General features: G+C 39.7%; 5 protein-coding genes and 1 pseudogene across 5 annotated transcripts; 3 read left to right on the top strand and 3 right to left on the bottom strand.

Moving 5' to 3' along the window:
• Nucleotides 1-152: 152 nt before the first annotated feature.
• Nucleotides 153-9,961, bottom strand: LOC128738482 (uncharacterized). Its single transcript, XM_053833664.1, has 4 exons — nucleotides 9,876-9,961; nucleotides 8,585-9,813; nucleotides 1,369-1,547; nucleotides 153-1,307 (listed from the first exon to the last, which is right to left on the bottom strand). Coding segments are annotated over exons 1-4 (2,265 nt in total). The 5' UTR covers nucleotides 9,878-9,961; the 3' UTR covers nucleotides 153-452.
• Nucleotides 9,962-11,209: 1,248 nt separating this feature from the next.
• On the top strand, nucleotides 11,210-12,362 carry LOC128738483 (RNA exonuclease 4). Its single transcript, XM_053833666.1, has 4 exons — nucleotides 11,210-11,380; nucleotides 11,505-11,558; nucleotides 11,621-11,990; nucleotides 12,054-12,362. Exons 2-4 carry the CDS (start codon nucleotides 11,516-11,518, stop codon nucleotides 12,271-12,273), a joined length of 633 nt encoding a protein of 210 aa, XP_053689641.1. The 5' UTR covers nucleotides 11,210-11,380; nucleotides 11,505-11,515; the 3' UTR covers nucleotides 12,274-12,362.
• A 15-nt stretch (nucleotides 12,363-12,377) lies between these two features.
• On the bottom strand, nucleotides 12,378-13,035 carry LOC128738484 (DNA polymerase epsilon subunit 3). The gene is made up of 2 exons (XM_053833667.1): nucleotides 12,680-13,035; nucleotides 12,378-12,625 (listed from the first exon to the last, which is right to left on the bottom strand). The coding sequence occupies exons 1-2, from the start codon at nucleotides 12,948-12,950 to the stop codon at nucleotides 12,540-12,542; spliced, it is 357 nt and encodes a 118-aa protein (XP_053689642.1). The 5' UTR covers nucleotides 12,951-13,035; the 3' UTR covers nucleotides 12,378-12,539.
• Nucleotides 13,036-16,161: 3,126 nt separating this feature from the next.
• On the top strand, nucleotides 16,162-16,776 carry LOC128734368 (WASH complex subunit 3). Its single transcript, XM_053828540.1, has 2 exons — nucleotides 16,162-16,264; nucleotides 16,323-16,776. Exons 1-2 carry the CDS (start codon nucleotides 16,235-16,237, stop codon nucleotides 16,746-16,748), a joined length of 456 nt encoding a protein of 151 aa, XP_053684515.1. The 5' UTR covers nucleotides 16,162-16,234; the 3' UTR covers nucleotides 16,749-16,776.
• LOC128734367 (anaphase-promoting complex subunit 2) lies at nucleotides 16,777-19,353 on the bottom strand. The gene is made up of 3 exons (XM_053828539.1): nucleotides 19,210-19,353; nucleotides 18,688-19,150; nucleotides 16,777-18,632 (listed from the first exon to the last, which is right to left on the bottom strand). Exons 1-3 carry the CDS (start codon nucleotides 19,267-19,269, stop codon nucleotides 16,795-16,797), a joined length of 2,361 nt encoding a protein of 786 aa, XP_053684514.1. The 5' UTR covers nucleotides 19,270-19,353; the 3' UTR covers nucleotides 16,777-16,794.
• Nucleotides 19,354-19,714: 361 nt separating this feature from the next.
• Nucleotides 19,715-27,337, top strand: LOC128736259 (cytosolic Fe-S cluster assembly factor NUBP2 homolog; annotated as a pseudogene).
• Nucleotides 27,338-27,400: the final 63 nt, after the last annotated feature.

Below are 27,400 nucleotides of genomic sequence, written 5' to 3'. Positions count from 1 at the left end.
CATGCTCCAAAAATTACAAGACGTTTTTGGCGGCACTCGGTCTTGTAAATTCTTTTTGTGACGAAGTACCGCCGCTAGTACTTTCATCTGTAGTGCTTTTGAGTGTTAAAATAAAATAGCATTGAAGAATAATAAAATTACATTTTGGACTTTTTGCATTATATTTATCGAAATATTAATATTTACTCTTTCTCTATTAAAACAGGAGGAAACATAAAATATCTGATCATAAAGTTAAGATAAATACACTACCTTATTATACCACTTCATTATGGGTAGTAAAATATAATAAATCTGCTGAAGATATTAACCAAAACGGTTCAAAATAATTGTCTTGCATAGTTACGGTGAAGCAGATTGGAACGAGTGTTCTTAAAAAGATGCGCATATTTTGCTGATGCTTACTTGCTATTTGGATAATATTATTATTTGTTGAATGTCAGAATGTGATTTTATATGCCACCACCACCTACAGCGGATTGAACGCCAGGTCGGCCTCCATACGATCTGCTCTGATTCGACTGATATTGCGAATTACTCTGCATACCGCCCGCTCCAGTTGAACCATAGCTACTGCCATTTAGAGAGCCAAACGAGCTGCCAACAGTACTGGGCAAGGTCGGGCGTGATCTTTCCTCTGGGCGTCTCGCTGGAGGTGGTGCACTGAAACCACCAGCTGAAGAAGCAAAAGATGGCGGTGGTTTGCTAAAATTGGGAGGAAGTGTCGAAACACTTGCTACACGTTTTTCATCAGAATATGATGAGCTGCCACCGCCATATCCTCCACTAGCGCCACTTGCTGAGCGGTTTGTGGCACTGTAGCTAGCAGATCTAGAATCAGTCATGCCTCCATATCCATTAGATTTTTCGGCACCACCGCCGTATGACGGTTTCGTATCACTGCGGGAGTTACTTGCTCCAAATCCACTGGAACCGCCGAAACCACCGCCAAAGCCTCCGGATTTATATCCACTGTCTCTTTCGCCAAAACCACCAGCAGGCTTGGAAGCAAACCCGTCACGATCGTTGCCAGCACTTCCAAATCCACCGGTAGTCTTGGAAGCAAAATTGTTACGGTTTCCTCCATAATCATCACGGCGGGCAAACTTCGCGCCACGATCATCTCCCGTGCCACTGCGATAGTCATCGCCTCGTCTACCCTTGCCGTCATTTCGCATTGGGCGATCCCGATCACGACCACCGCCACTACGTCCCATATTTCCTCCACGACCACGGCCGCCACCACCGCGACTGCGACCGCCACCGCCTCCATGGCGAGCATATTCCTCTAGCTCCGGATTGATAAACTGTAAACCAAATAAGTACAATAGAAATGTTGTTCAAAAACGAGTTACATTGCTCACAAACCTGATTAGCTTCTTTAAGTACTCCGATGAGATCATTAGCCTTTGATGAATTTGCAGGCGTGAAAAAGGTGTACGCAGTGCCCTTATTGGTTGAACGCCCTGTACGGCCGATACGATGGATGTAATCTTCCGTATTGTTAGGAAAATCATAATTTATGACGAACTTGACATCGTCAACATCTGTTTATTTTATTATGGAAATAAGAAAAGAAGATTAACGCTCTCATATAGATAAACTTCGGTTATTTTCAGGAAGCGAAACAGAGAGGCGATAACGGTACCTACCCTCTCGATAATACATTGATACTACTTACAACTATGGTCTAAACAAGGATTTACTGCATTTTGAAAATAAGTTCAAACAAATCCGCATAAGTCAGTCAAGTCAGCGTAGTGAAACGCGTACACGGAACAGAAATTTGGCCAAAATTTACGTGACCCTCTAAGGTCGCTCAAACAAATTATTCTCAATAATCTGCTCGGCAAAATTAACGGTCATCTGATTAGGAACGAAGGAGGGAGAGAGATTTTCACGCCTAACACCCTTCCACGGTTGCTGGTAATTGTAGGAAAATAAACGCTGAATATGAATTGCGAACGAAAATGAGCGTTGTTCGGTTCTTGTTCACCAGTTTCCGAAACCAGGATCCTTCTTCAACCATAAAATACGTTTGTCCATCCCGTACCCACAGCACAGCATGCCATCATCGCTTCAATACCGAAAGAAAAACAGTTCTAAAAAGGTTCCCGAAGATGAATTTAAGTCATTATTTAAAAGGTCTACGCAAAAATCCAGCGCGTTCAGCATCATTTACACTGATATGGGATTTCGGAAAATTTTTAAACCAATTAAAAACTGTTCTTACCGATGGTGCAAATTCACCATAATGTCTTCTGAGGTGAATTGCTTCTCATAAAATTACGTTTTTGATCAACACACGATTTTTTCATTTACTCGGATTCCCAATTCTCTCAACTTTTTCAGTTCAAACAACCAAAACACACAGAGAAATAACAAGGAAGTTAGAAAAATGTTCCATTTAATTCTACTACGACACAATTAACAGTCTTTCTACAGTTATGCGTATTTCGATTTCTACTTTTTCTATCTACTCGTTTACTTCGTTGTGGGTTGCAATTCTACTTGGAAGCACAAAAACAATTCGCAAGAATAATCATATTCTGACAAAAAAAATATATCAGTCTTGTTAAAACTGTGTTTTGAAAGATGTTACTAACTATAGTATAGTATAGCTTTGTCAAATTACGGTATTTGCAGTTTTCGAACAACCCGTAGCTTGCATCTTCGCCATAGCTGTTCTCGATCGACTTTATCGTATGTACATTGCATTCCAACTTATTCTTCTCGCAAATGGAAACCTGTATCCACGCTTCCGGTAGTTTTCCCTTCTCCCAGATCTTGGAAATAGCCCTGTACGGTGCGGCTATAGTAAGCATTTGCCTTTCATACCTGTTTGAAAAGATTATGCAGAAGTCTGTCCGTCATGTTTTTATAACGTTCCACTCTACCCAAGCTGGGGGATTCGTGGATCCTTCTCTGTTTGGATACTATAAACACCTTTGGTTTCATTACTTTCTTTTACCGTCCTTTCCGTATATTGGAAAAGAATACCGTTGTAACCAAATCAGTTAATTCCTGACCAAATTGTACAAGTCAAGACAACAATATTTTAGGTTTGTCTAACAAGTTTGTAGTTTTTAACCTACCGTCGATTTTCGTAGATGTTGTGGGCTAATAAACTGCCAATAGCTCATTTAAATCAGTGTATTTCGTTCCTTTTTTGTATGCCAGAAGCAGAAGAGCTTTGAGTTAACAGAGATATCTGCGTAGCAAACTGAGGACCTGCAACCTGCAAGAACCTGCAAGTTCGTACACAACGCACGTTTTATAAGACGATACTTCTCCAAGTACTCTGCAGATACGAAGCTAGAAAGTGTATTTTGAGTGTAAAATGTTGCGATTCATTTGGAGTGGTAAATAAGGACTGTAAAGCATGCGGATGATATTAGTGTCATTTAAGGTATCGCACGATAGGTTTTTGTTCATGGACGAAACTGGCCACTTGTCTGGGTGTTCCCGGAAGTCCCCGGAAGTCTAGTTTTGAAATTCTGGTGTAATGCATGATAAGTATTTGTTCATGTTCGATAGTGGCTATTTTCCACAGCGATAACTTAAACCGGAACATTTCTGGTTGTTCCCAATACAGCGTAAAACTCCTAAAATGGTCGGCAATGGGCATATGCTGCATAAAAAATCAATACCGGCTGTGATTTACGTTCATTTTGGAAGTGTCATTGAAGATTTTTATTTACTTTATATGAGCAATCTGCCCTTTAAAACTTCAAAAGGGTGTAACTCAAAAATTCGTCGATCGATTTTTTTAAAAATTGGCTCTGAGGTGTAGGATGGCAATTCAAACCAACTGGCATTTTCCGTTTAAATAGCCTATTTTATTTTTTAATAACGGTTTATTGAACACCGTGGATGTGTGATTGTGACTTGGTGGTTTAATTCTTTAACTACAAATAAGAACGAACTTTCCTTTTTTTTTCCTTTTTTTCGGGTTATCCAACTGGTCGCTTAATAGCGTATAAAACTCTGCGCTGGGCCCTTTTGTGTTGTCAACAAAGTGTCAGGGAGACCTCAAACATCAGTTCTACCTGACGAGACAGGCACTGGCGCCCACTAAAACACAGGTAGAGCCCCAAGCATAGCCGTCACGCCTATACCCGCAGGCGGAGGCGTTTCGGCCCTGCGCGGACTCCACGAACTGACTCTAAGATCTCTCTGCCAAAGGCCGGAATGTCATATTTTAAATATAATGATGATGATGACGATGATGATGATAATGATGATGATGAGAAGAAAAATAATAGATCGAATTTGTAAATGTGCTTTGGACTTTTTGTACCACTCGAGTTGCAATATGTGGTATAGTGAAGAAGTGGAGAATTCGTCAGCCCCGCCTGACACCGGTCTTCAACCGCGCACCCGCTTTCAGTTTTCCAACACAAACAACCACAAATGAACCAATAGGTAAGACAAATTTCGGAGCATTAGTGGTTATCAACTTATCAGGGCAAATTTAATCTTTCATCCCCTTAGTATTCACAGTGCATTCCCACGATACAAAGTAAATTGAGCGCAGCACAAGCTGGACGTTCGCGGTAGTCGACAGAAGTTTCAAAATATAGAGACTCGCCCGCCTTCCAACCCTCGAGACCAAAGTGCTGTAAAGCTCTGGGCTTAAACGTCTCTTTAAGACTCGACCCCTTCCCATCGACAGAGCCCGCGGGCGGCCATCAGAGCTCAGGATAGCCACGGGGCCAGTGCAAAAATCCTACTCTATCTAGCAGCACCGCCTAGCCGAAACTCGAACACGCGACACGAATTGACCTAATTTTCCCATCTGCTACCTAAGAAATGCTATTACCCGTAATCATTACAGAGTGGTCCTTCGGCATCCAATCGGATCTGGTATCCCGCTTACATCCCCTTACTAACCCTAAGCCCCCGACCAACTCAATTAATCCGACATTTTTCGGAGATATTTGTGACAGTTGTGATAAATAAGGATGAATCCCAGAAAACTTCATCTATTGTCAGAGATCCCCATACTGGCCTTATTCTTAAACGGAATAAAAGCACTTTCTGAACAACGCAACAATCACATTTGGTAAATTTTTACCCCGAGTCCCACTTGAAATCACAAAAGTATTTTGATATATACCCACATTCAGAAGTAAACGTGACCGCTGTTCATTTACTGATTAGTTAAAAAGCCCTACACCACGACAAGGTTCAGTTTTATCGTAGGGTACTACAAATAAGAACGAACTATAAATAAAAAGAGACTGGTACACAAGATGCAGGAATTTGAAAAGTATAATCTCGACCTCATCTAACAAAGTTAAAAGTTTGCGTAACAAACTGTGGAATATTTGGAACATGTCCAGCGTTATCTAATTGCATCTGCATTCGTAGTTCTACGTTAGCGCAGCGTACGTGTCCTTAGGTACAGACCTTCATACTTTTTTTATTTCCTTGTTAGAGCTATAAGTGTGTCTTGTTTGTTCCGATACCATGGCTTCTTTAATTAAAACCACAGCGATGTACATCAGAACCGCCGCCGACCCGCTGACGAAATCTATCGATAGCGGTATTCAGTTCACAGCCCATCAAACAATAATCGCAATTTCTATAAAACTAGAAACATTATTTTGAATTTGAAAATTGTATTCGACACCTGTTCTTTAGTTCTACCAGCATTCAGCACATTCTATCAGCATTTACCACATACATTCCAGCAACCAAATCCCGGGCACTCAGGGCAAATACAAATACATTTATCATCTACGAGAGTGTGAAAGTTAAAAAGTGTTTAAAACCCAATTGAAGCTTAACAAGTTATACATGTCGTTAACCCGCATGGCCGTAAATCGAACGGTATTACAGAGTCTATAGTTTGAGATTTGTCCTTACAGGTGAACAAAACTCCAAAGTACGAAGATTTCGTTTCGGATCGTACAGATTAAGTTGTCACAAGATGACAGCGATGTTAGTATCTCCCAGTAACATTATAACAACAAATACTGAAAATCTCTCTTTTCCAGTGGCCCAGGGTTAAGCGACAACGTTCCCCATGTGTGTCCCTCAACAGACGGTTTCTGGGATCAAACCAACGAAGAATGCGCAGGGCAATCGCCTACGATACGACGAGAAAACTGCAATTTTCCCAAGGCTTGCGAATAGAATACCGTGGTCAACTTGATCAAACGCGTCTTTCAGATCCGTGTGCATTGCATCAATTTACGCTCCGTCGTTCATATTACGCAGGCATAACGAAGCGAATTGACCAGATTCCTAAACTAAACGATTTGGGAAAATCCGTAGATCAATCTACGGATCTACGGTTCAGATTAACCCGAGCACATTTAAAGAAGATCATAACGATGTGTTCCTCGACAGTTTTGCTCGTTGTGCTGGCCATAGCGAAAGTATCCTTAAGGCTAATTAATGACTGAAACCTTCATTATTAAAATACTATTACTCTCTCTCTCCCTCCCTCCCTTTCTCTACCCACAAGATGTCAACGTCACTTTATACGGCGAGTGTATTTTGTTCCCGGAAGAGGATTCTCGGTATGTTGTACGCAGTTTTTTCGAAACCACATAACTGCCGACAACAGCAAACAAAGTAACCATGAAACGGCTTTGTTCAGAGTGCTGAAGCGAATAGGAAAGGGCTAAAAAAGCGATTCTAAAAAAGGTACATGTCAGCTATCTCTCAGATTTCGCATTCCTTTTTCTTACTGACAAAAACCACAAACTTACCTCTATTCGGTATCCACAATTACTACAACGCTGCAGTGCTGACATGCATTACCCTTTCTTAGAATACATTCTAAGGCTCGTGAAAGGCAAAATGTTTCACGACAGATTGTATATTTCGGAGAATAAATGCAGCCCTATAGCGACTCTCAAACGCGGCTAACAGTGATGTGCATTTTTAGGCAACTGCGCATCGTTTGCAGGAACAACACTCGCAAGTCAAGTGACGCTGGATTAACAATTAGGTACTGCGGGTTTGCTGGCCAGTATTCACCGGGGTAGTAAATCATTCAGGCGAAGAAGCATTGCTCTCCAACGCGGCGATGTTTTGCATTTCCATTGCCTCGTCGGCATCACTCTTGTAGAATCTGTGATAGAAGGCTGTTGCGGCTCAGATCCTAATAGGAAACAGCGGTCCAGCTACTGCAATCGGAAGAAGAGATGCGAGAAATAACAAAACAATTCCGACTGACTTTGAATACGGTGCTGAAAGATTCCTTGCATGTGGATATTCTGAGTCGCAAAAGCAGATTCGAGCGATCCAATTCAACTTGAATACTGGTGCAAGCCGCAACAATGATGGAAGTTGTGAATTTATCTTCGATCTGTTCGACACGTTTCGGCCACACTTGTCCGTAAGCAAATAAACAGGCATCGTTAGAGGCTTTATCGCCTGCCCTAACAGCAGGAACCTATTGTGACTGACTCCGGCGAGAATAAGTTAAACCAATTTTCAGCAGTGTAGAGTTTACGAACGAAGTGAAATTCAATGCATGCGTTGGCATCAAGCAAAATAAAAATCTTTCAAAATGGAGTTAAACCAAAAACTTAGTAAATGGTATGTCCTTAACCTTAATATCATCCCTTAGATTCAAATAGGTAGACTGTTTTTGTATTAAAAATCTCTAAAATATAGTGCAATGTTAATGCAAGACGGAATGTATTCTTCAGCAATAGACAATTGCAGCGACCACCAATTAATACTTTGCGCTCTGATTCTGCATACTCCACCTGGTTACACTTACTGAGTAAGTCATTTAATGATTAGTAAACAGTCAATACAAAAAAAAATCTGTTTACTGGAACAAAGAATCAACCAGATGAAACAAATATAAATTAATCGCGTGTTAATGATACCCAGTTCAGGTAAACCGATCCACTATGGGCAATAAAAAAACGGACGCAATTAAGACACGGACTGCAGGCTGATAAAGTATAGGTAATCTTATGTAAAATTTTTCGGGGAAACGGGTGGTGCCAATCCCTTTCCTGTTTGTCATCAGGAAGTGCCCCATTTTGCTGAATTTCCCCTATTTTTAACATTTTTTTCGCACTTATTGGACTATAGCAAGCAAAGTTTTGAGAAAACAAACTTAAAAACCTAATAATTTTGTGTAAAGAAGTCCACAGACTTGAATTGTCAGTTTAGTAACGGGAGCTCAACCAAAACAATTAATCTGCTCTAAATCTAATTCGATTATATGGACTTTTTTTCACAAATTTATTAGGTTGTTACGTTTTGTTTTCGCAAAACCTTGCTTGGTATAGTCCAATAAGTGCGAAAAAATGCTAAAAATAGGGGAAATTGAGTAAAATCGGCCACTTTTCGATGACAAACAGAAAAGGGGTTGGCACCACGCGATTCTTCGGAAAATTTTACATAAGATCACCTATACTTTATCAGCCTGCAGGCTGTATCTTAATTGCGTCTGTATTTTTGCTCGTTTTTGCCCATAGTGCGATCCAATATACGACGTATGTTACGGATACGCATTGCCAGTTCGAGTCCCTGTGGCACCAACCATAGATTGAATTTCTTTAAACTCCGTTTCAACAAGAGAACTGAAACCGTTAAGTGTTCTCACCTAAACCACGTGAGGCCACATCAGTTGCGACCAAAATTCCTGTATTTGAACGGCGGAACGTATTCAGCACGAAGTCACGATCTTTTTGCGTTTTGTCTCCGTGAATTCCGTCGGCCCTCCAGCCATTACGCTTGATAAATCCGACGATCTGATCAACCTTCCTCTTTGTCTCAACAAATATAATCGATTTCAGCTGTCCTTGCTGCGACAGCTGATTCAACAGCTTGAGCAGCCGATTTTCCTTGTCATATTCCTGGCAGCAATCAATTATCTGAAGAATATTTTCATTTGCAGCCAAATTAAGCGAACCAACATTGATTTGAACATAGTCACGAAGAAATTCTTCAGCCAGCTTGCGAATTTCTTTCGGCCAGGTAGCCGACCACATCAAAACCTGTCGATCCGGACGGATCTGCGAAATAATCTTCCGAATCTGTGGTTCGAAACCCATATCCAACATACGATCAGCTTCGTCAAGCACTAAATATGTAGTACGTCGCAAGTTAGTCGTTCCGCTCTCCAGGAAATCGATCAAGCGTCCCGGTGTGGCTATTACTATTTCCACACCCCGACGCAAATCATCTGCTTGAGGATGCTTGGAAGCTCCTCCAAATATGCAAGTATTCATAATACTCATCCGACGACCGAAATCATTGCAAACTTGCTGAATCTGCTGAGCCAACTCGCGCGTTGGTGCTAATACCAAGGCGATAGGACCATCGCCACGTAACAGTCTGCCTTGATTACTGATGTGTATTAAAGCAGGCAAGATGTACGCCAATGTTTTTCCACTACCAGTTTTGGCAATACCGACCATGTCTCGGCCACTCATTGCGATAGACCATCCAACGGCTTGGATGCACGTAGGATCCTGAAAAGCCTGTGCTGTCATCTCATCTAAGAAACATTTTGGAAATCCACTTTCCTCGAAAAACATGATAGGAGCAGGAACATTCTTTCCTATCATAGTGATCTCGTTCTTGTCCAAATACTGGCAGACATCAGAACGCGACCTATCCAACACACTGCTAGCGGGAGTGAAAAAGTTCTTTTTAAAAGGTTCCAACTTCACCTGATCCCAGCGAACTGGTCGGAGATTTTCTCCATTCCGTTCCTGACGGTCGAATCGTTTTTCCATTCGTCCGCCATTGCGATCATTGCGACGCATCGGTCCTCCGCCACCACGGCCCCCACGGTTCATTTTATTATCGCGTCCTGCGTGACGATTCCTGCAGCAACAGGTAAAATATATATTGTGAGGTGATCGTAAAACATTTCTGTATCTACTAACATATTGAAAAATAATTTTCTCGCGATCAAAACCAGAAAACTCAGCAAATTTGCACAGCGTTCTCAAAAAGGGCACTATTAGTAACTTTTCAAGATGGCGTAATAAATTTATTCGAAAGTTTTCCGAACAAAGATGCCAGATAATTTTAACCCCGATGAACGATAAAGGTCTTGCAAGCTTGCAGCACTGGCATCTGTCACCCCCTTGGTCACCCCTTCTCGAAATACATTTTGAAAAGAGCGTATCCGAACCAACCCGAAAAAATAACCATATTTAAATAAATAAATATTGTGCTTTGCAGCTGTACCTGGATTAATCCAGATTATTTTCTCTAATGCCAATGTATATGACAAAACAAAACAGCAACATTGCAGTTGTCACTCTTTCTCTTTCTCACTCACAGCATTCGCATTGTCGCACTTTTTGTGCCAGTCGCACTTTTAGACTACGGTGTCCAGTATAGGTGCAAAATGCGGGATATTTATTATCAAGTTTATTATGCTTTGCAGCTTGATTGCAGCAATTCTACGAGTCCTACGCAAATTCACATTTGAAGATAGAATTAACAAAAGGGCGAATGTCGCAAGCGTAAACAAACCGAGTGAGGGTTGATTTTGCTATGCTGGTCCAGCAAAAAATAACTCTCACTCGTTTTGTTTACATTTGCGACATTCGCCCTTTTGTTAATTCTATCTATAGAAAGGTCAAAAAGGCTGCTAAAATCAGAGCTAAAATAATACGAACACGGATAACAAAGTGTATTGACATTTGAAGGTATAGAGCTTTCTGACAGCTCAGACACCCACACTAGCGAACACGAAATACGCGTGTATATACATGATGTTTACCTCATTTTGTGGAACAGCTGATACTGGAGGAACAGACCGAAAAATAGCGATTACTAGTTGTGTTTCTCCGTTTGCCACACTGCAGAGCATATATTCCGCTCAAATTTTTCATCCTGTTCCAAATTCAAGCACATATTTTGAAAATTTGCTAGTATTTAAGCCAGCGGAAGACGAAATTCATTCTGTACCTTGGTGACAAAGGAATGCATATTTTTTGTTTACTGTTGTTGTTTGCCTCATTTTCAAGCACCAATACACACATAACTGGAAAGCTCTATATGATTCTGTTGTTTTTTCGCAATAGGCCGTTTTCAAATGTCCGCCGAAAAATCTTTGTCGGCTTATTTTTGTTCGGCCTTTTTGCGTTGTACTAATATGTACGCTCCATTTTATACTTTTTTTGACAGCTGAACATGAGCATAAAAGAAAAAAGAAAAACAGTCATGCAAAACAAATTGACAAAAATACTGTTTCTCTAGTTTGTAGCAAGTGGTTTTCTGTAAATTCTCGAAGTGAATATGTTAAAAAGCAACAAATCTTCGACAACAATGATGCAAATGTAGCAAATAAGTTGTATTCGTAGGTAAACATCGATTTTTTGACCGGCGAATTAGTGTGCTTATAGCGTGGATCAAAAAACGGAATCAAGAAGTGCATGTGAGTTTTTTTTTCTAAATTGTATCTATTCTAATTTAAAACACCATCAAGTTGTTCTGACCATGTTTTAACATCAAGCATATAACTTCATAAACACTGACTTTATCTGTATCACTATTTGCAGCTGGTGCTAACATGGACAATATATTGGGTATAAGAAATTTGAGCATCAGCGATGGTAAGTAAAAACTGTTACAAGACAACCTTAGTATACTCTAAGTAACTGTATTTTTGTTTCAGAAAAAAGTTTGATTAAAAAAAATAAATCTCTCCGAATTCGACCGAAAATTTTCTCTGCAGAACTAACAGAATGTTTAGCGTTAGACTGCGAATTTGTCGGTACGGGACCAGATGGTAAGGATCACATGCTAGCCCGTGTCTCGGTAGTAAATGAACGGGGCGAAGTAATACTTGATACTTATGTAAAACCCCAGCGAGCTGTGATAGACTATCGAACCGACATTAGCGGCATACGACCTGAACTGATGGAAAGTGGAAAGGACTATGGCTATGTTCGGGAAACAGTAAAAGTTTTATTGCATGGTCGTATTCTGGTTGGTCACGCACTTAAAAATGACTTGCTAGTGCTCAATCTACGGCACCCAAAACAGTGAGTACTTAAAACAGGTATAAATAGTTTAATAGGAATATTAATGAATTTGTTTCCTTACAGCATGGTTCGTGACACATCGCGTTTTAACCCGATAGCTCGAAGGATTCGATCCCTTGGAACGCCTAGCTTAAAAAATTTATCCAAGATTATTCTTGGCGAGGAAATTCAAAACGGCATTCACGATTCCATAGAGGATGCGTGTGCCGCGATGAAAATCTACCGAATATTTCAGGACGAGTGGGAAAAATCTCAACGAAAAATGGCACGTCGGTATCGATGACAATATAAATCAGTTTGAACTTCCCGGATGTTGTGTAAAAAATTAGAATGTAAAATATAAATAAGAGTTAGTTAAATATATTGTAACAGAGAATGTAAATTTGAAATGTCGTTTTATTCATCATATTTTTACAGAAGCAGCTTTGAATGTAGCTCGGGTGAATAAAACTTTAATTTTACCGTACTTCAACAACGGCATTTTCATAGTCATGTTATGATAAAAATAATAGTGAATTATTACTTATTTACGAAAGAAGTACGACTCAACTAATCACCCGTGGCTTCCTCAGGGGCTTCTTCTGCTTCCGGTTTGTCTTTTTTCTCTTTCTTGTTTTTTACCAATTTGCGATAATCTGTAAAGCCAATGTTCTCATTACCAAGAAATACTCATAGACATTAGCACATACTTTCCAAATCCTTTTTTAGCGGCTTGATGAAGCTTTCAAACTCAATTTCCTCCAGCCCAGCAAAGATGTGATCTACACTAAGCGTTTTCTGCTTGTTCCGTTGGGCCACAGCGGTTGCCGCGGAGGTCAGGTACAGGACAAATACTGAAGTAGCACGAGTCAGTGCCGTTCGCGTTTCGCTGGCAATTTTTACATCGGCCGGTAAAGCCTCTTTCATCAAACGAGTAACAACCGCATTAGGTAGATTAAGATCTTCGATACGCTCAACCATCCTGGATTGATTTAACGTGGAAGAAACGGCAGTTAAACAGTGAAATTTTCGCTGTCTCAAAATAAAAATGCTAATCCTTGTTTCAAAAAAACTTGCTTAACCTAGAGTGACTATATACAGAGTGGCGACAATGTCAAAATTGGAAAGATAATTATCTGTCAGTGTCATTCCAATCGAGCAGACGACCTATCCAACGCGTATGCAGGAAAGAGAAAGAATAACCTTGGAAAAGCCGCATTGCATACATTTGGGATGACTTGTCGCCACTCTGTATATAGTCACTCTAGCTTAACCTAATCAAAACTTCTGCGCTTTTGCGAGGGAAACTAGAACAAGGAAATTGTTTGACTTCTGCTTGCTCTGTTAAATTTTTGACATTTCAAAAACAGAGATGCCAGATCTCAGATGTTTTTAAATTAGCTACTCGAAAAGCACAAAAACTGCTTGAAATTTAAATATAAAAACCAAAGATTTGAAGTAAGGTGTTCAAATGCGTTAATCAGAGATTATTTAAGAATTTTTCCAAATATTTATTTATTCGATATCAATATATGTGGTAAATCAAGAGTAAATCAATTCTGTATAAATATACAATATGATTTACTGTTTTAAATAACAGATAATTCTCCTTGAAAACAAGGAGCACACCAGTACCACTACTTGTCAAGGAATTATGAGGTTTATTTGAAGTGTTTAAAGGATTTAAAGCAAGGTTTAAAGTGATCAACACCGTGTATTCTTGTATATAAGTTTACCTGAAATAGATTGCGTTTAGCTAAAACTTGATCAAAATTACTTAAAATATCCTTAGAAGACTTAAATATTGAGAACAAATTTTAACCGATTTTGCGTGCTTTTTACCAATAATTTAATTATTCTCTGTGACTAATATTGTGCCTGGCAGCTAAAGCCTGGAAAAGAAATGGACAAAAAGATAGGCCAAGAAATGCTAAAGAAAAGTTCGTTTGCGATTTCTTTAACATCATAATGCACCTCACCTCATATAGGCTTTACTATACTAGTGATTTCAGTATGTAGCAGTTCTCTGCAGTCGCACTTTCAAACTGCAGAGTTCTGTTTAGTGGGAGTGCGGTTTAACGAACGTTCTTTTATGTTCCTTCTGTCAATGTGTGATTTCTTCATTGAAATATCCCGCATTTTGCACCTTACTGGACACCGCAGTCTAAAAGTGCGACTGGCACAAAAAGTGCGACAATGCGAATGCTGTGAGTGAGAAAGAGAAAGAGTAACAATTGCAATGTTGCTGTTTTGTTTTGTCATATACATTGGCATTAGAGAAAATAATCTGGATTAATCCAGGTACAGCTGCAAAACACAATATTGGAAAAAAATTGATTACTATTGAGATTGCTGACAGCTACCGCACGCACACTATGCCGCACTACCGCACATAAATGTTGCTGCTGCTGTTGGTTTTTCCATGACGTTTTTCAAACTGGAGGAAAACAAACCCCACAACACAACCGCAAATTAGCAAGCTCTACACTCAAAATATTCTGCACATAACTAATAGTAAATTTTCATATGACATTCCATATAATTCTCATGAGCCGCATATAAACACAATCCACCCAGAAATACACATAAAAATTATACGCGTATGAATAGTATGTGCAATTATATACATAAAAATTATACGCATACGAATAGTATGTGCAAGTTTCTCGCGTGCACGTAAATGATAGCTGTTTGGCACATAAAGATCATTTATTGGGCACATTGCAAAAATCTATTGGCGAATTTGTTTATTCAATCCGGGTTGGAATTTTATTTTGGAGTTTTATCTGTCAGATAGGAGTAAATGAACACAAAAAAATCATCCAGTTCTAACCCGGATTGAATAAACAAATTCGCTATATATATGTGGGACACATACAAACTATACGAAAAGTTTTCTCAGTGTATATGTATAGTTATATTTACTATAGTTACTATATATATAGTTCGGCGGATTGAAAACCAGGCGAATTGGCATCCCTGATTTATGAAATTAAATTTGAAATTATAGTGAAATGTGCAGGTTTTTACGAAAAATAATCACTGGCGGGTGTTGAAAATGACTAGTTCTATGAAAATAAAGTGTATTTTTTTAACATTACTCCTGCATTTTGGATTTTGAAAAGCTTTTGGCTCCGCTTTTGACGTTTATTTGGCTCCCGATTTTCTATCCGCCGAACTATATATATAGTAACTATAATATTTACCAAGAGCATGGTGTGTTGCTATCTCTTTCTCATGTAGGAGTGAAGAGAGCAACTTTCAAATGGTCCTCGGTAATACCCTAGACAGACATACAATTGTACCAGCGTTGTACGTGTACAGCGTTGTACATGTACAACGGAAGGGTGACAGACATACTACTGTACGTTGTACGAGGTTGTGCTCATCACCGATAATCTCTGATTGCATGGTCTAAGCGTTGTTTTTTCTTCCTATTCACGAAATGTAAACACAAATTTCAAGATGCCGAGCGTTTAGCGTTAAATCATTGCCAAAATCTTGCAAAATAATAATTAATTTAAAATTCTGCTTAGTTTTTGTTATCACAACTACCAGCCATTGGCGCTGCGCGCAGTAAAAATCGAGCAGTTGTAGTTTCGTACAACGGTGAAAGAGGTAGGTACAGAAACCACCGTTGTACCACTTTGTTTGCGTGATTCTATCGTTGTACACGGTGACAGACATACAATTGTACAGGTACAACGCTGGTACAATTGTATGTCTGTCTAGGGTATAAAGGAGAATTCCCAGCAAATTTTTTGGTTCCTGTCAAAATTAACATTTTGGTACCCATGCGTGGGACATCGAAAATGTATGAATTTGACAGCCACTTCACCCCGTAGATACACACCTGATTTTCACCCTTGTTTTGCCTGTTTTAAGCATTGTTGATCTTTCAAAAATATCTGGCAGCTCGGCCGATAATTTGACTTCCACCCGGTTTGTTTACATACGTTTACAGACTGTTCCAAGGTTAGTCAAGGGAGGTTTTCTGATGTTCAAATTTGTTTTTCACCCCCGCTGGGTTACCCTTGACGATCACCGAAATTTTCAAAGCGGAAACTGTTGAATGTTTAAACAACGTCGATGGTTGCTAACCAATCGTTCCGCGCACTTCTGTTCTACAAACGGTGAAAACTAGATCACCTATTTTAACTCACCTTGGACTGTTCTAAAAAACGAAAAAAAAACAAACAGAAAAAAACGGAACAAATCGAAACAGCCTTCGACCTGTTTGCAATCGGAATTTACTGCAGTTTATCATGGAAACGGTAGGACTCGAAAAACATGAAGTAAGTAATAACGCACCTTTAGTTGTTTTTATCTAATGTCCAAGAGCTTCTTTACCAGCTTCCGCCAACGAATCAAAAACGAATGGTCGCTTTCATAAACCACTTTATCCTCACTACGGTAAACTTTCTGAACCGGTTTGCGACAGACTGCGAAAGTAAACTGATTGCCCACGAACATAAAATGCAATCACTAGAAGCATCCTTGTTAATTGTGGAGGCAAAACTTGCTTCCATAGAAGCTTTGAAAGATGACCTTCCTTCAGAGTCGATTGAACATGCGACTTCACCAAAAGAAGCAACAAATGATGATAGTTTTGCTGTTAAAAACGAAGTAAAAGAAGAACACTCCAGTCCCATCCACGAACGGGATCCTCGATACGAAAAGTACATTAAAATGGTCCAAGTTGGTGTTCCTATTTTAGCAGTAAAGGCCAAAATCAACTCCGAAGGACTGGAGCCGGATTATATAGACCAGTTTTTGTAGCGCATTCGACGTAATAAATATAGCTTTATTTATGATAATCGAAATGTCAAGCCTTCGGTAACTGATACACTCCTCCGGCGTAAACTAGCTTGTGCTCTCGCACCTTTCTTTGCAGGATGCCCTTAAGTTCTTCTTGAGAAACATCCACTTGAGAGGCAAACATTTTAAGCATCTGGTGAATGCGATCCAACGGTAGCGAATCCAAGTTAGTAAGCATCGCCTCGATATAAGACCAGAACACCTGCAATTCCTCTTCTCGCTGGTCACTAGCCGATTCCATTGCACTTTCTGCTTCCTCGTCGTCACAAACATCAGGTGCTTGCAGAACATGCTGGTCTGCCGCCGAGTCTCGTTTACTAACATTGTCATTCAGTACAAAGAAGTTCTCCCGTGTTTCACGAATTAGTCCTTGAGACTGCCAAAATATTAAACGTTTTCGCAGAATAGATGGTGGCATATTCATCTTGTGACCTAGCTTTTCCAATTCCCACTCCCGTTGTTCGCTAAAATGAATTGCTATAGTGGCTTGAGCCGGAGTAACCTGCATCTCTGTAATTTTTCCATCTAATTCCAGTTCAATAACTACTTTTCCGTTTAGTGGCGTCCAATGCAGGGTGCGATTACCTTTGTACGACTCGAATGTCTTTGTGTATTGATCAAACATATGCTTGATAGTTTCGGGCAATTCCATAGTTTCCTTTTTAAATGTTGGCCAAAATTGCGACGAAACTATTAAAGCGGAAATTTCAAAGGGACGATCCTGCACAAATCCTGACTCTTCGGATAGAATATGCGAATTTATGCGTTTCGAATCATCGATATCTTTTAGCATTACTTCACAGCTGTGCAAAAGTGTTTCGCCAAATCGTAGCTTCAAAAGCTCTAGATTGCGGAACTCTTTATCAGGGTTTGAGTCCAGTTGTGAAAGCAGCCGTTCGGCCAGCAGGTTACGGTACTCATTTACAAACAATTCCTTGCTGCCGTAAATATCGACAACCATCGAAATTATATCCGACGGCCTACCTGATTGAGACTCTTTCGCCACCACCGCGTCCGCATTGATTGGATCAGGATTCCAGTTTTCCCAATCCGTCAGTTCTAGTTTTTCGTTAACATTATCCTTTACCTTCAAATGTTCACTTTTGGCAAGTTCTTCCGAAAGATCCGAGCATCCTTCTTCGGTCAAACCCGTTACTACACAGCGAACTGTATCTGGGCGGCTTCTTAGATACTCTTTGATTGGTTCCGTTATCGTTTGCAACAGAACTCCAGTCTGATCTAGATGACGCAACGTTTTTATAGCAGCCACGTAGCCGGTCAAAATATCAGGTGTATCAACTCCCGGGTGAAGCAATTTAGTCTCTAACGTCTGCTTCACCGTCTTTGAAAAATGCCCTTTCAAATCAATTTTCTCCAAACATATTTTCAGATCATCGATAGCTGCTTGCGACATTGGAAAGTCGATGATAATTCCAAAAAATTGATCGATAATGGCATTTGCGTAGTTTTCGCATAAATAGAAGCCCAGTTTAGTCTGGAAGTTTTCAATTGCTTCCTCGATTTTTCTATCAGATGGTTCAATAGTCAGTGATCCTCGGTTGTAGATCCGGGTTAGCCACTGCAGTACAACGGTGTTTAACCAGCGCTCAAGGCTTTCTATATGAGACACCGAAAAGCTATCCTTCGTTTCGCCAATCTTTGCGTCAATGCGCTCATGAATTAACATCGTTAATGTGAAACCAGCAATCTTGTCCAATAGACCCATTATAGCTAGCTGCCGATTGGTGCTAGTGAATGCACTGGCCAAATTCTGACATTGGCAGTGCTCAGATTCTAAACCACAAGCAGAGCATTGAAACGAGTCCGGAACGTCCATATACTCATCTGTAAAATAATGAATAAATAACTTATCATAAATTTATGTTATCATCCATCTTACCACTCTCGGCGTGATTCAAAGCAAACACCTTGAAGGCTACGCTGTAAAACTCATATACCAGCCAATTGAAATCTATCGGTAACTGTGCCAAAAGCGCGCATCGGAACATCCGAATAAATTCACTTATGTCAGTCGGTTTCTTGGCCAAATGCTCCGGAAGTGGTACAAGTTGACGTATTTTTTCCAGTCTTTTCAACTGTAGATAATACTGCCCGAAATCACCGTAGAGCTTTTGAACAGCTTCTTGAAAGCGAAAAAAATTTCTATTTGTTTCCTGGCCATTTGTGGGCGATTCTTTGCGTGAAGCATCAAAGTGCGCCCAGAAGCGAGGAACTGTTTCGTGTCGAAGTAGTCGATCGATTTTGATGAAAATGGTTTCATATATGACAGGAAGCAGTTGAGTTTGCGCTAGCTCAGTCGCTATTTGAGATATGTTGTGATCCGTGGCAGGAACGATTCGAATCTGTGCGAACAACAGCAATCAACAATGCGAAAACATAAAACGATAAAAACCAGACTAACCTTATTTTGAAGTACCGGGAAAACTTTATAGAGGCGACAAAATGTATTTTCGGTTAGCATTTCGAAAGCTTCGAAAGAGAATCAGATGTAATTGTTTTAACTTACACTTTAATTCTTCATTACAAGGATTACAAGTTACTCGATAAGTAAAGTAAATCAAATCAACCGGGAACCAGCGGTGGGTCGCTCGGGTCGCTGTGGCTGTGGTAATAGAACCAGAACGAGCGACAATCAGAGATGCCAGATTTTTCTAAAAGGTATGCAACTACTCGAAAATCGAAAGAATTATTGTCCGAAATTCGGCAGATCGAACTTGCTGGTTAATTAATGAAGATAGAACTAACAAAAGGGCGAATGTCGCAAGCGTAAATAAACCGAGTGAGAGTTGATTTTCCTATGCTGGCCCAGCAAAAAAATTCTCTCACTCGTTTTGTTTACAGCCCAGCCCTGACGATAGCCCAGCCCGGCGACGACGGCGAGAATCCTGTTTGCTTCAGCATCGAAAATGGATAACATCCACCTAACGTATTTGTCAGAGAAACGGATTGCTCCACTCCGAGCCGCAAGGAAGGTATCATCGTCTTCTACCAAAACGCCGGTGGAATGAATTCTGATATTGGAGAGTACCGACCAGCTGTCTCAGATCGTTGCTATAAGGTTTTGCAAGGTGACGTCACGAATGAACCGGAATGAACGCAAATTCACCCATTTGACATCCACTCGTGGTTTGTTTACTTTTTGTTAGGCGAACGTGATATGCATAAATTGAAGTTAAACGTTTTAAAAGCGTATTATCCAGCAGTGTCGCCCTCCAAACTATTCAGAATGGCAGTTTTTGTGCTTTTCTGACTTGCCCTCAAGGCCTTAAGCAATAATCACTTTTAACATGTTAACCCACGTTCTAAGTCCATGTAAACAAACCACTGATAGACGTCAAAGAAGTGAGGTTATGCTCGCCCGTGCAAAACCTTAAGATGTCATTGCTCTATGCGAAACATGACTCGATTTCCGAACAGTCTCCAGTCAAGTTTTTGGATCCGATTATGAAGTCTTTCGTTACGATCGGAACCTGTATAATAACTGCAAATCTATCGGCGGTGGTGTTTTGATAGCTGTCCGTCGCGGGTTAGAAGCCAGGGTTATCGAGAACAATGCATGGAACTGTGTAGAGCAAATTTGGACGGCCATCAAGCTAAGTGATCGCACACTTTTTCTTTGAGCTTTATACATCGCACCTGATCGTGTCAGCGACAAAGATGTTATTGATGTCCACTGTCAATCGGTGTACTCTATTATGAGAGAGGCGACTCCTCTTGATGAGATCATCATTCTGAGCGACTTTAACCTGCCAGGTATATCATGGAAACCTATACCCATAGCGGATTTCTCTTCCCGGATTCTGAAAACTCGACGATTCATGCTGGTGCAGTAAACCTTCTCGATAATTATAGTGCTGCAATGCTCCATCAAGTTAACCATGTAGTTAACGAAACCAACCGTTACTTGGATCTCTGTTTCGTGAGCTCATTAGAAAAGCCCCCCTTCATCACCGCAGCTCCATGTCCGCTAATTAAGCCAGTTTTGCACCACCCATCCCTGACAGTCTGTATTGAGGATAAGCCCCTTCGCGACTTTATTGAATTTTCCGCGGCTATCTATACCTATAAAGAAGGATTTCTGTCTGTCTGTCTGTCTGTCCTGTGTTCCTTATAGAATCAAAAACTACTGAACCAATCGGCGTGAAAATTTGCATGTAGAGGTTTTTGGGGCCAGGAAAGGTTTTAGTGATGGTTAGAGACCCCTCCCCCCACTAAGAGGGGGGGCTCCCATACAAATGAAACACAAATTTCTGCATAACTCGAGAACTAATCAAGCAAATAGAACCAAATTTGGCATGTGGGTGTTTTCGGTGACAAGAATTTATTCTAGGGTAATTTGAGACCCCTCCCCTCTTTATAAGGGGAATTATAATTCCTCTCCCCTTTAAGAGGGGGGGTTTCCATACAAATTTCCTCATAACTCGAGAACTAATCAAGCAAATGGAACCAAATTTGGCATGTGAAGGTTTTCGAGGGCAAGAAAATTTTCTATGTTGAATTAGGACCCCTCCTCACTTTAAGAGGGGGGGTGTACAAATGAAATACCAATTTCCTCATAACTCGAGAACTAATCAAGCAAATGGAACCAAATTTGGCATGTGTGTGTTTTTGAAGACAAAATTTTTTTCTATGATGAATTGGGACCCCTCCCCACTTTAAGAGGGGGGGGCTCCTATACAAACGAAATACAAATTTCCTTATAACTCGAGAGCTAATCCAGCAAATGGAACCAAATTTGGCATGTAGGTGTTTTTGGAGGCAAGAATGTTTTCTATGATGAATAAGAACCTCTCCCCACTTTAGGAGGGGGGGGCGCCTATACAAACGAAATACAAATTTCCTCATAACTCGAGAACTAATCAAGCAAATAGAACCAAATTTGGCATGTGGGTGTTTTCGGTGACAAGAATTTATTCTATGGTAAATTGAGACCCCTCCCTCTTTATAAGGGGAATTGTAACTCCTCTCCCCTTTAAGAGGGGGGGCTTCCATACAAATTTCCTCATAACTCGAGAACTAATCAAGCAAATGGAACCAACTTTGGCATGTGAAGGTTTTCGAGGGCAAGAAAATTTTCTACGGTGAATTAGGACCCCTCCCCGCTCTAAGAGGGGGGGCTCCTGTACAAATGAAATACAAATTTCCTCCTAACTCGAGAACTAATCAAGCAAATAGAACAACATTTGGCATGTGGGTGTTTTTTTGGTGACAAGAATTTATTCTATGGTGAATTGAGACCCCTCCCCTCTTTATAAGAGGAATTATAACTCCTCTCCCCTTTAAGAGGGGGGACTTCCATACAAATTTCCTCATAACTCGAGAACTAATCAAGCAAATGCAACCAAATTTGGCATGTGAAGGTTTTCGAGAGCAAAAAAATTTTCTATGGTGAATTAGGACCCCTCCCCACTTTAAGAGGAGGGGCTCCTGTACAAATGAAACACAAATTTCCTCATAACTCGAGAACTAATCAAGCGAATTGAACCAAATTTGGCATGTGTGTGTTTTTGGAGACAATTTTTTTTTCAATGATGAATTGGGACCCCTCCCCACTTTAGGAGGGGGGGTCCTATACAAACGAAATACAAATTTCCTCATGACTCGAGAATTAATCCAGCAAATGGAACCAAATTTGGCGTGTAGGTGTTTTTGGAGGCAAGAATTTTTTCTGTGATGAATTAGGACCTCTTCTCACATTAGGAGGGGGGGCTCCAATACAAATGAAATACAAATTTCCCCATAACTCGAGAACTAATCAAGCAAATAGAACCAAATTCGGCATGTGGAGGTTTTTGGAGGCAAAAATATTTTCTACGGTGAATTAGGATCCTTCCACACTTCAAGAGGGGGGGCTTCTACACAAATGAAATACAAATTTCCTCATAATTCGAGAACTAATCAAGCAAATGGAACCATATTTGGCATGTGGGTGTTTTTGGAGGCAACCATTTTTCCCATGATGAATTAGGACTTCTTACCTTTTTATGAGGGGGGGGGGCTCCCATTCAAACGAAATACAAATTTGCTCATAACTTTAGAACTAATCAAGCAAATGGAACCAAATTTGGCATGTGAGAGTTTTAGATGGCAGAATTTTTCTGTGGTGTATTACGACCCCATTCCCTTTTAAGAGGGTGGGCTCCCAAACAAATGAAATACAAATTTCCTTATAATTTGAGTACTAATCAAGCAAATGGAACCAAATTTAGCATGTAGGAGATTTTTGAGTCTTGAATTTATTTTATGATAGTTAGAGACCTCTCACCCCTGTGGTAGGGGGATATGGACTCTCATACAAATAAAACAGAAATTTTTGCGAAACTCAAAAACTAATCCAACTCGAGAAATTCGAGACTCTTCCATATAACATTAATCAATAACAAGACCACAAAAACTATCTAAAGTAACACTAGATCATTCAGGACGAGCCGGTCGCGAGTGTTGCCGGTGACCCGCCGTTGGAAGCGCCGCCCACTGAGGGGCTTGCAAAACTCGAGAAGTGACAAAAATCATCCGAGATTCATTCACACAGGTTAATTTGTGGTTAATATAGACGAGCCAGTAGGCAATGCTTTTCACGGCATCAACAGAACACTCAACGGAAACTAAAGCATCACCCGAAGTGCTTCTGGAACTATGTAAACGATCAACGCAGAGAGTCCGGCCTCCCGTCATCTATGGAATATAACGGGGACATCGCTGCCGCACCTCAGGATATATGCCGTTCCTTTTCCAGCAAATTTGCAAGTGTTTTCACTAACGAGGTATTGAGCGTTGACCATGTTGCCCTAGCAGCAAGCAATGTTCCAATTTATGGTCAAACACTAGGTGCCATTGATGTCAACGTCGAGAAAATTTCAAAAGCCGCTTCCATGCTTAAGTCGTCCTTCAACCCTGGACCTGATGGAGTACCTTCTGCATTCCTGAAGAGACACATATCCTGTTTGTTGACGCCATTGCTCTATCTATTCCGAATGTCCATCTCTAGCGGCGTATTCCCATCTTGTTGGAAATTTACGCATGTTTCCTGTGCATAAAAAAGGTAGTAAACGAGATGTGAACACAACTATAGAGGAATCACATCGCTCAGTGCAGTTTCAAAACTATTTGAGTTGGTAATCATGGAACCTCCATTGTCACACTGGAAACAATATCTACACTCAAAATAATCCACACGTCCTTTCCACGTGAAAAGTCACGTAAATTTCTCTATCCAGCTTTCCACGAGCGATAATGGCGGATATTGAGCACAAGTGGGCACAATCTTTTGACATTCATTGGAGGAGCGTCGAGTTCGCCCTGACGGAGTTACTATGGATACATTCATGATTGTTTGTTGTTCGAATGTAAAAATGTAAACATTGTTCAATTTTGCAGATCGCGTTAACCTTATCGGAATCCGGTTATAAGAGTCATTTGAATTGGCAAAATATAATCATGTTTTGCCTTTCTACTATATAAATATATAGTATAAAGGTATAGAAATCACTTGGAAAACCGGAAATGGAAAGAAGGTCCTGTGGGCCGAATGTCATATACCATTCGACTCAGTTTCGAAAACTGAGCATTTTCTGTGTGTGTGTATGTATGTATGTGTGTGTGTGTGTGTGTGTGTGTGTGTGTGTGTGTGTGTGTGTGTGTGTGTGTGTGTGTGTGTGTGTGTGTGTGTGTGTGTGTGTGTGTGTGTGTGTGTGTGTGTATGTGTGTGTGTGTGTGTATGTGACGCTTTTAATCTCACTCACTTTTCTCGGAGATGGCTGGACCGATTTTAATGTTCTTAGTGTCAAATGAAAGGCCTAGGTGTCCCATTGGTCGCTATTGAATTTCATACTGATCGGACTTTTAGTTCAAAAGTTATGTATAAAAATATGAAAAATATGGGACTTCATTATCTCATAGGTCCCTTAACCGATTTGAACAAAATTGATTGTATATGAAAGAGGAGCCTTGCAAACCCTTAACTTCCAAATTTCATGACGATTGGGCTTGTAGTTTGAAAGTTACATAAAGAAATGTGAAAAAATAGTATTTAAAACATATTTTTGTAACATATAAGCATTAATTCAATGAAAAACATCACACATTTTATTATTATTTGAAAATTACTACTGAGATCTATCAAACGAAACCGAGTTATTTAAAATCGGACAGTTCATTCAAAAGTTATTTAAACTTTAACACTTAAGCACCGTATATTAAACCGTTAAAACGTGTGAATTCAAAACAAATGTTGATTGTATTCAATGTGTGTGATGTATGTATGTATGTATGTATGTATGTATGTATGTATGTATGTATGTATGTATGTATGTATGTATGTATATATGTATGTATATATGTATGTATGTATGTATGTATGTATGTATGTATGTATGTATGTATGTATGTATGTATGTGTGTGTATGTGATCCCAAGCAACAATGTGAGTTTGATTGTACTCTTCTGGTGGTTTTCATGACCAATTTTGGTCTTGAATGTCATCATAAGAGTGTAATAAAACTCAAATTGTTACTTGGGATGACAATTTACAATTTTTAAATTTGCATTGAAATTCAAGAAAATATGTTTCTAACTTTTCTGAATCAATTGTCTGAAATTTTTGAAGCCTCTTAGTGGAATACGAAATTTGAAATTAAAGAAAAGAAAAAACTTTTACCGACTAAATCCCACTATTTAATATTTATTCGCAACAGATACGTATACGCTTTGAAATAAGACGCTGTTGAAGCCTGCACGTCGTAGGCGAACTACGTATCTGTTGCAAATAAATATTAAATAATGGGATTCAATCGAAAATGCTTTTTCTTTTCTTTGATTTCAGATTTCAATTGTCATTTTGTTCACTTGCTGTTACTCACAATTGTACACGAAAAGCAAACAGCGAAGAAAAGCAGTTAATTTAAGCATGAAGGTATAGTGGTGTTAGGATTAAAAATGAGTTGATTTTCCAAATAAATTTATACAAATTTCAAACAAATTTTGCGCATCAATAGATGCTCTTTTCAATCAATAGATAGAGCTTAGAAATGTTATATGAAAAATAGGAAGTAAACGTTGCACGGTAGTAATTTTGTAAGATTTGTTTTCGTTAATGACATTTTAAAGGACAGATGTCTTATGTCATGTATCATGTTTCAACAAATAAATCAAAAATGACAAACACTGAAAATCATATCGATCATATTTCCCATTCTCAAGCATGTTTAAGGCGCAGCTTTTGCAACCCTCTTGTTTTCCTAACCCTCCAACATTGTAAAAACGATGCGATCAAGCTAATGACTATCTTTTCATGAAAGTACATTCAAAAAAAGCATAAGTTTTGATTTTCATGCAAAAATAATTATCTGAAGGAGCGCCAGCTAAGAAAAAGTTCAATTTCTCTTTTTCATATCTAATGCTCTATTCAGTTATTTTTTCTAATTCAGATATATTGCAAAATTGAAGCCAAGCAAACTAATAGTAAAATTTTGAGATTAATCATTTTGTTGTCGATATTCTTTGTCTTCAAAGGCGAAGTATAATAATAATTTTTCTGAACTCTTGTTTTTCAAAGATGCTAACTTTTGAACACATGGTATTAATTAATTAGCAACAAATCTGTTCTGAACACATATTTCATATTGTTAATTCAAAACAAGTTTCCTATGTGGCTCTGAAGCCCGAAAGTTTAGGCCGACCGATTATAAAACTAAATAAGGTGTTACAAGTATCTACGCACACAAGGAAAGAAAATTTAATTATTCTACGCAATACGTTGTGAATTTTACTGGCAAATAAGGATTTTGAGGAATACGGAACGGATATTTAAAAATATAGTCAAGTTAATTATACATAGATGTTCCTAAGAAATTAAATGATGATTATTGTGACAGTAGAAAGGCTAGGTCACGCCGCTAGGTGGATTAATTCGGGTTTTTTAATCAACACTTTCGTTTAGGTTGGCTTATTAGACATTGATCTGTGCGGTCCCAGCGTTCCATTCTTGCTAGGACTAGAGGATCACGATGTTCACCAATGCGAAGAAGGATGGGTACCGGTTTATACCAGTGCCGAAAAGAAACTGGCCGTTATGTCGATTGGTTTTCTGTTGAAGAGCCGAACCGAAGCTGTTATTTGGCGAGGACCCAAGAAGACTGCAATGATGAAATAGTTTTTAGAGGACGTCGCTTGGGATGAGTTGGATTATCTCATTCATTATCGATACTCCTCCGGGCACTTCGGACGAACACATCACCGTCATGGAAAACTTGAAGGGAGTAAACGCAGATTGTGACAACGCCTCAGGAAATGGCCTTGGAAGACGTCTGAAAGGAGGTAACTTTCTGTAAGAAAACTGGGATACCGATCATTGGGATTGTAGAGAATATGAGCGGCTTTGTGTGTCCCAATTGTGCCGAATGTACGAATATATTCTCTTCGGGAGGTGGATTAGCGTTGGCAGAACTTGCAAAAGTGCCCCACTTGGGGACGTTACCGATCGATCCACGTGTTGGTTGATTGGGGGGTACGGGAAAGGCATGTGTGAATGAACTACCAGATTGTATCACGTCACAAGTGCTGAGAGATATTGTTATGGTTTTAACAGTGGAAAA

Source organism: Sabethes cyaneus, chromosome 2, assembly GCF_943734655.1.
Source record: "Sabethes cyaneus chromosome 2, idSabCyanKW18_F2, whole genome shotgun sequence".
Taxonomy (NCBI): domain Eukaryota; kingdom Metazoa; phylum Arthropoda; class Insecta; order Diptera; family Culicidae; genus Sabethes; species Sabethes cyaneus.
Note: the sequence above shows the minus strand (reverse complement) of the source record. Positions and strands in the feature narration are given on the sequence as shown.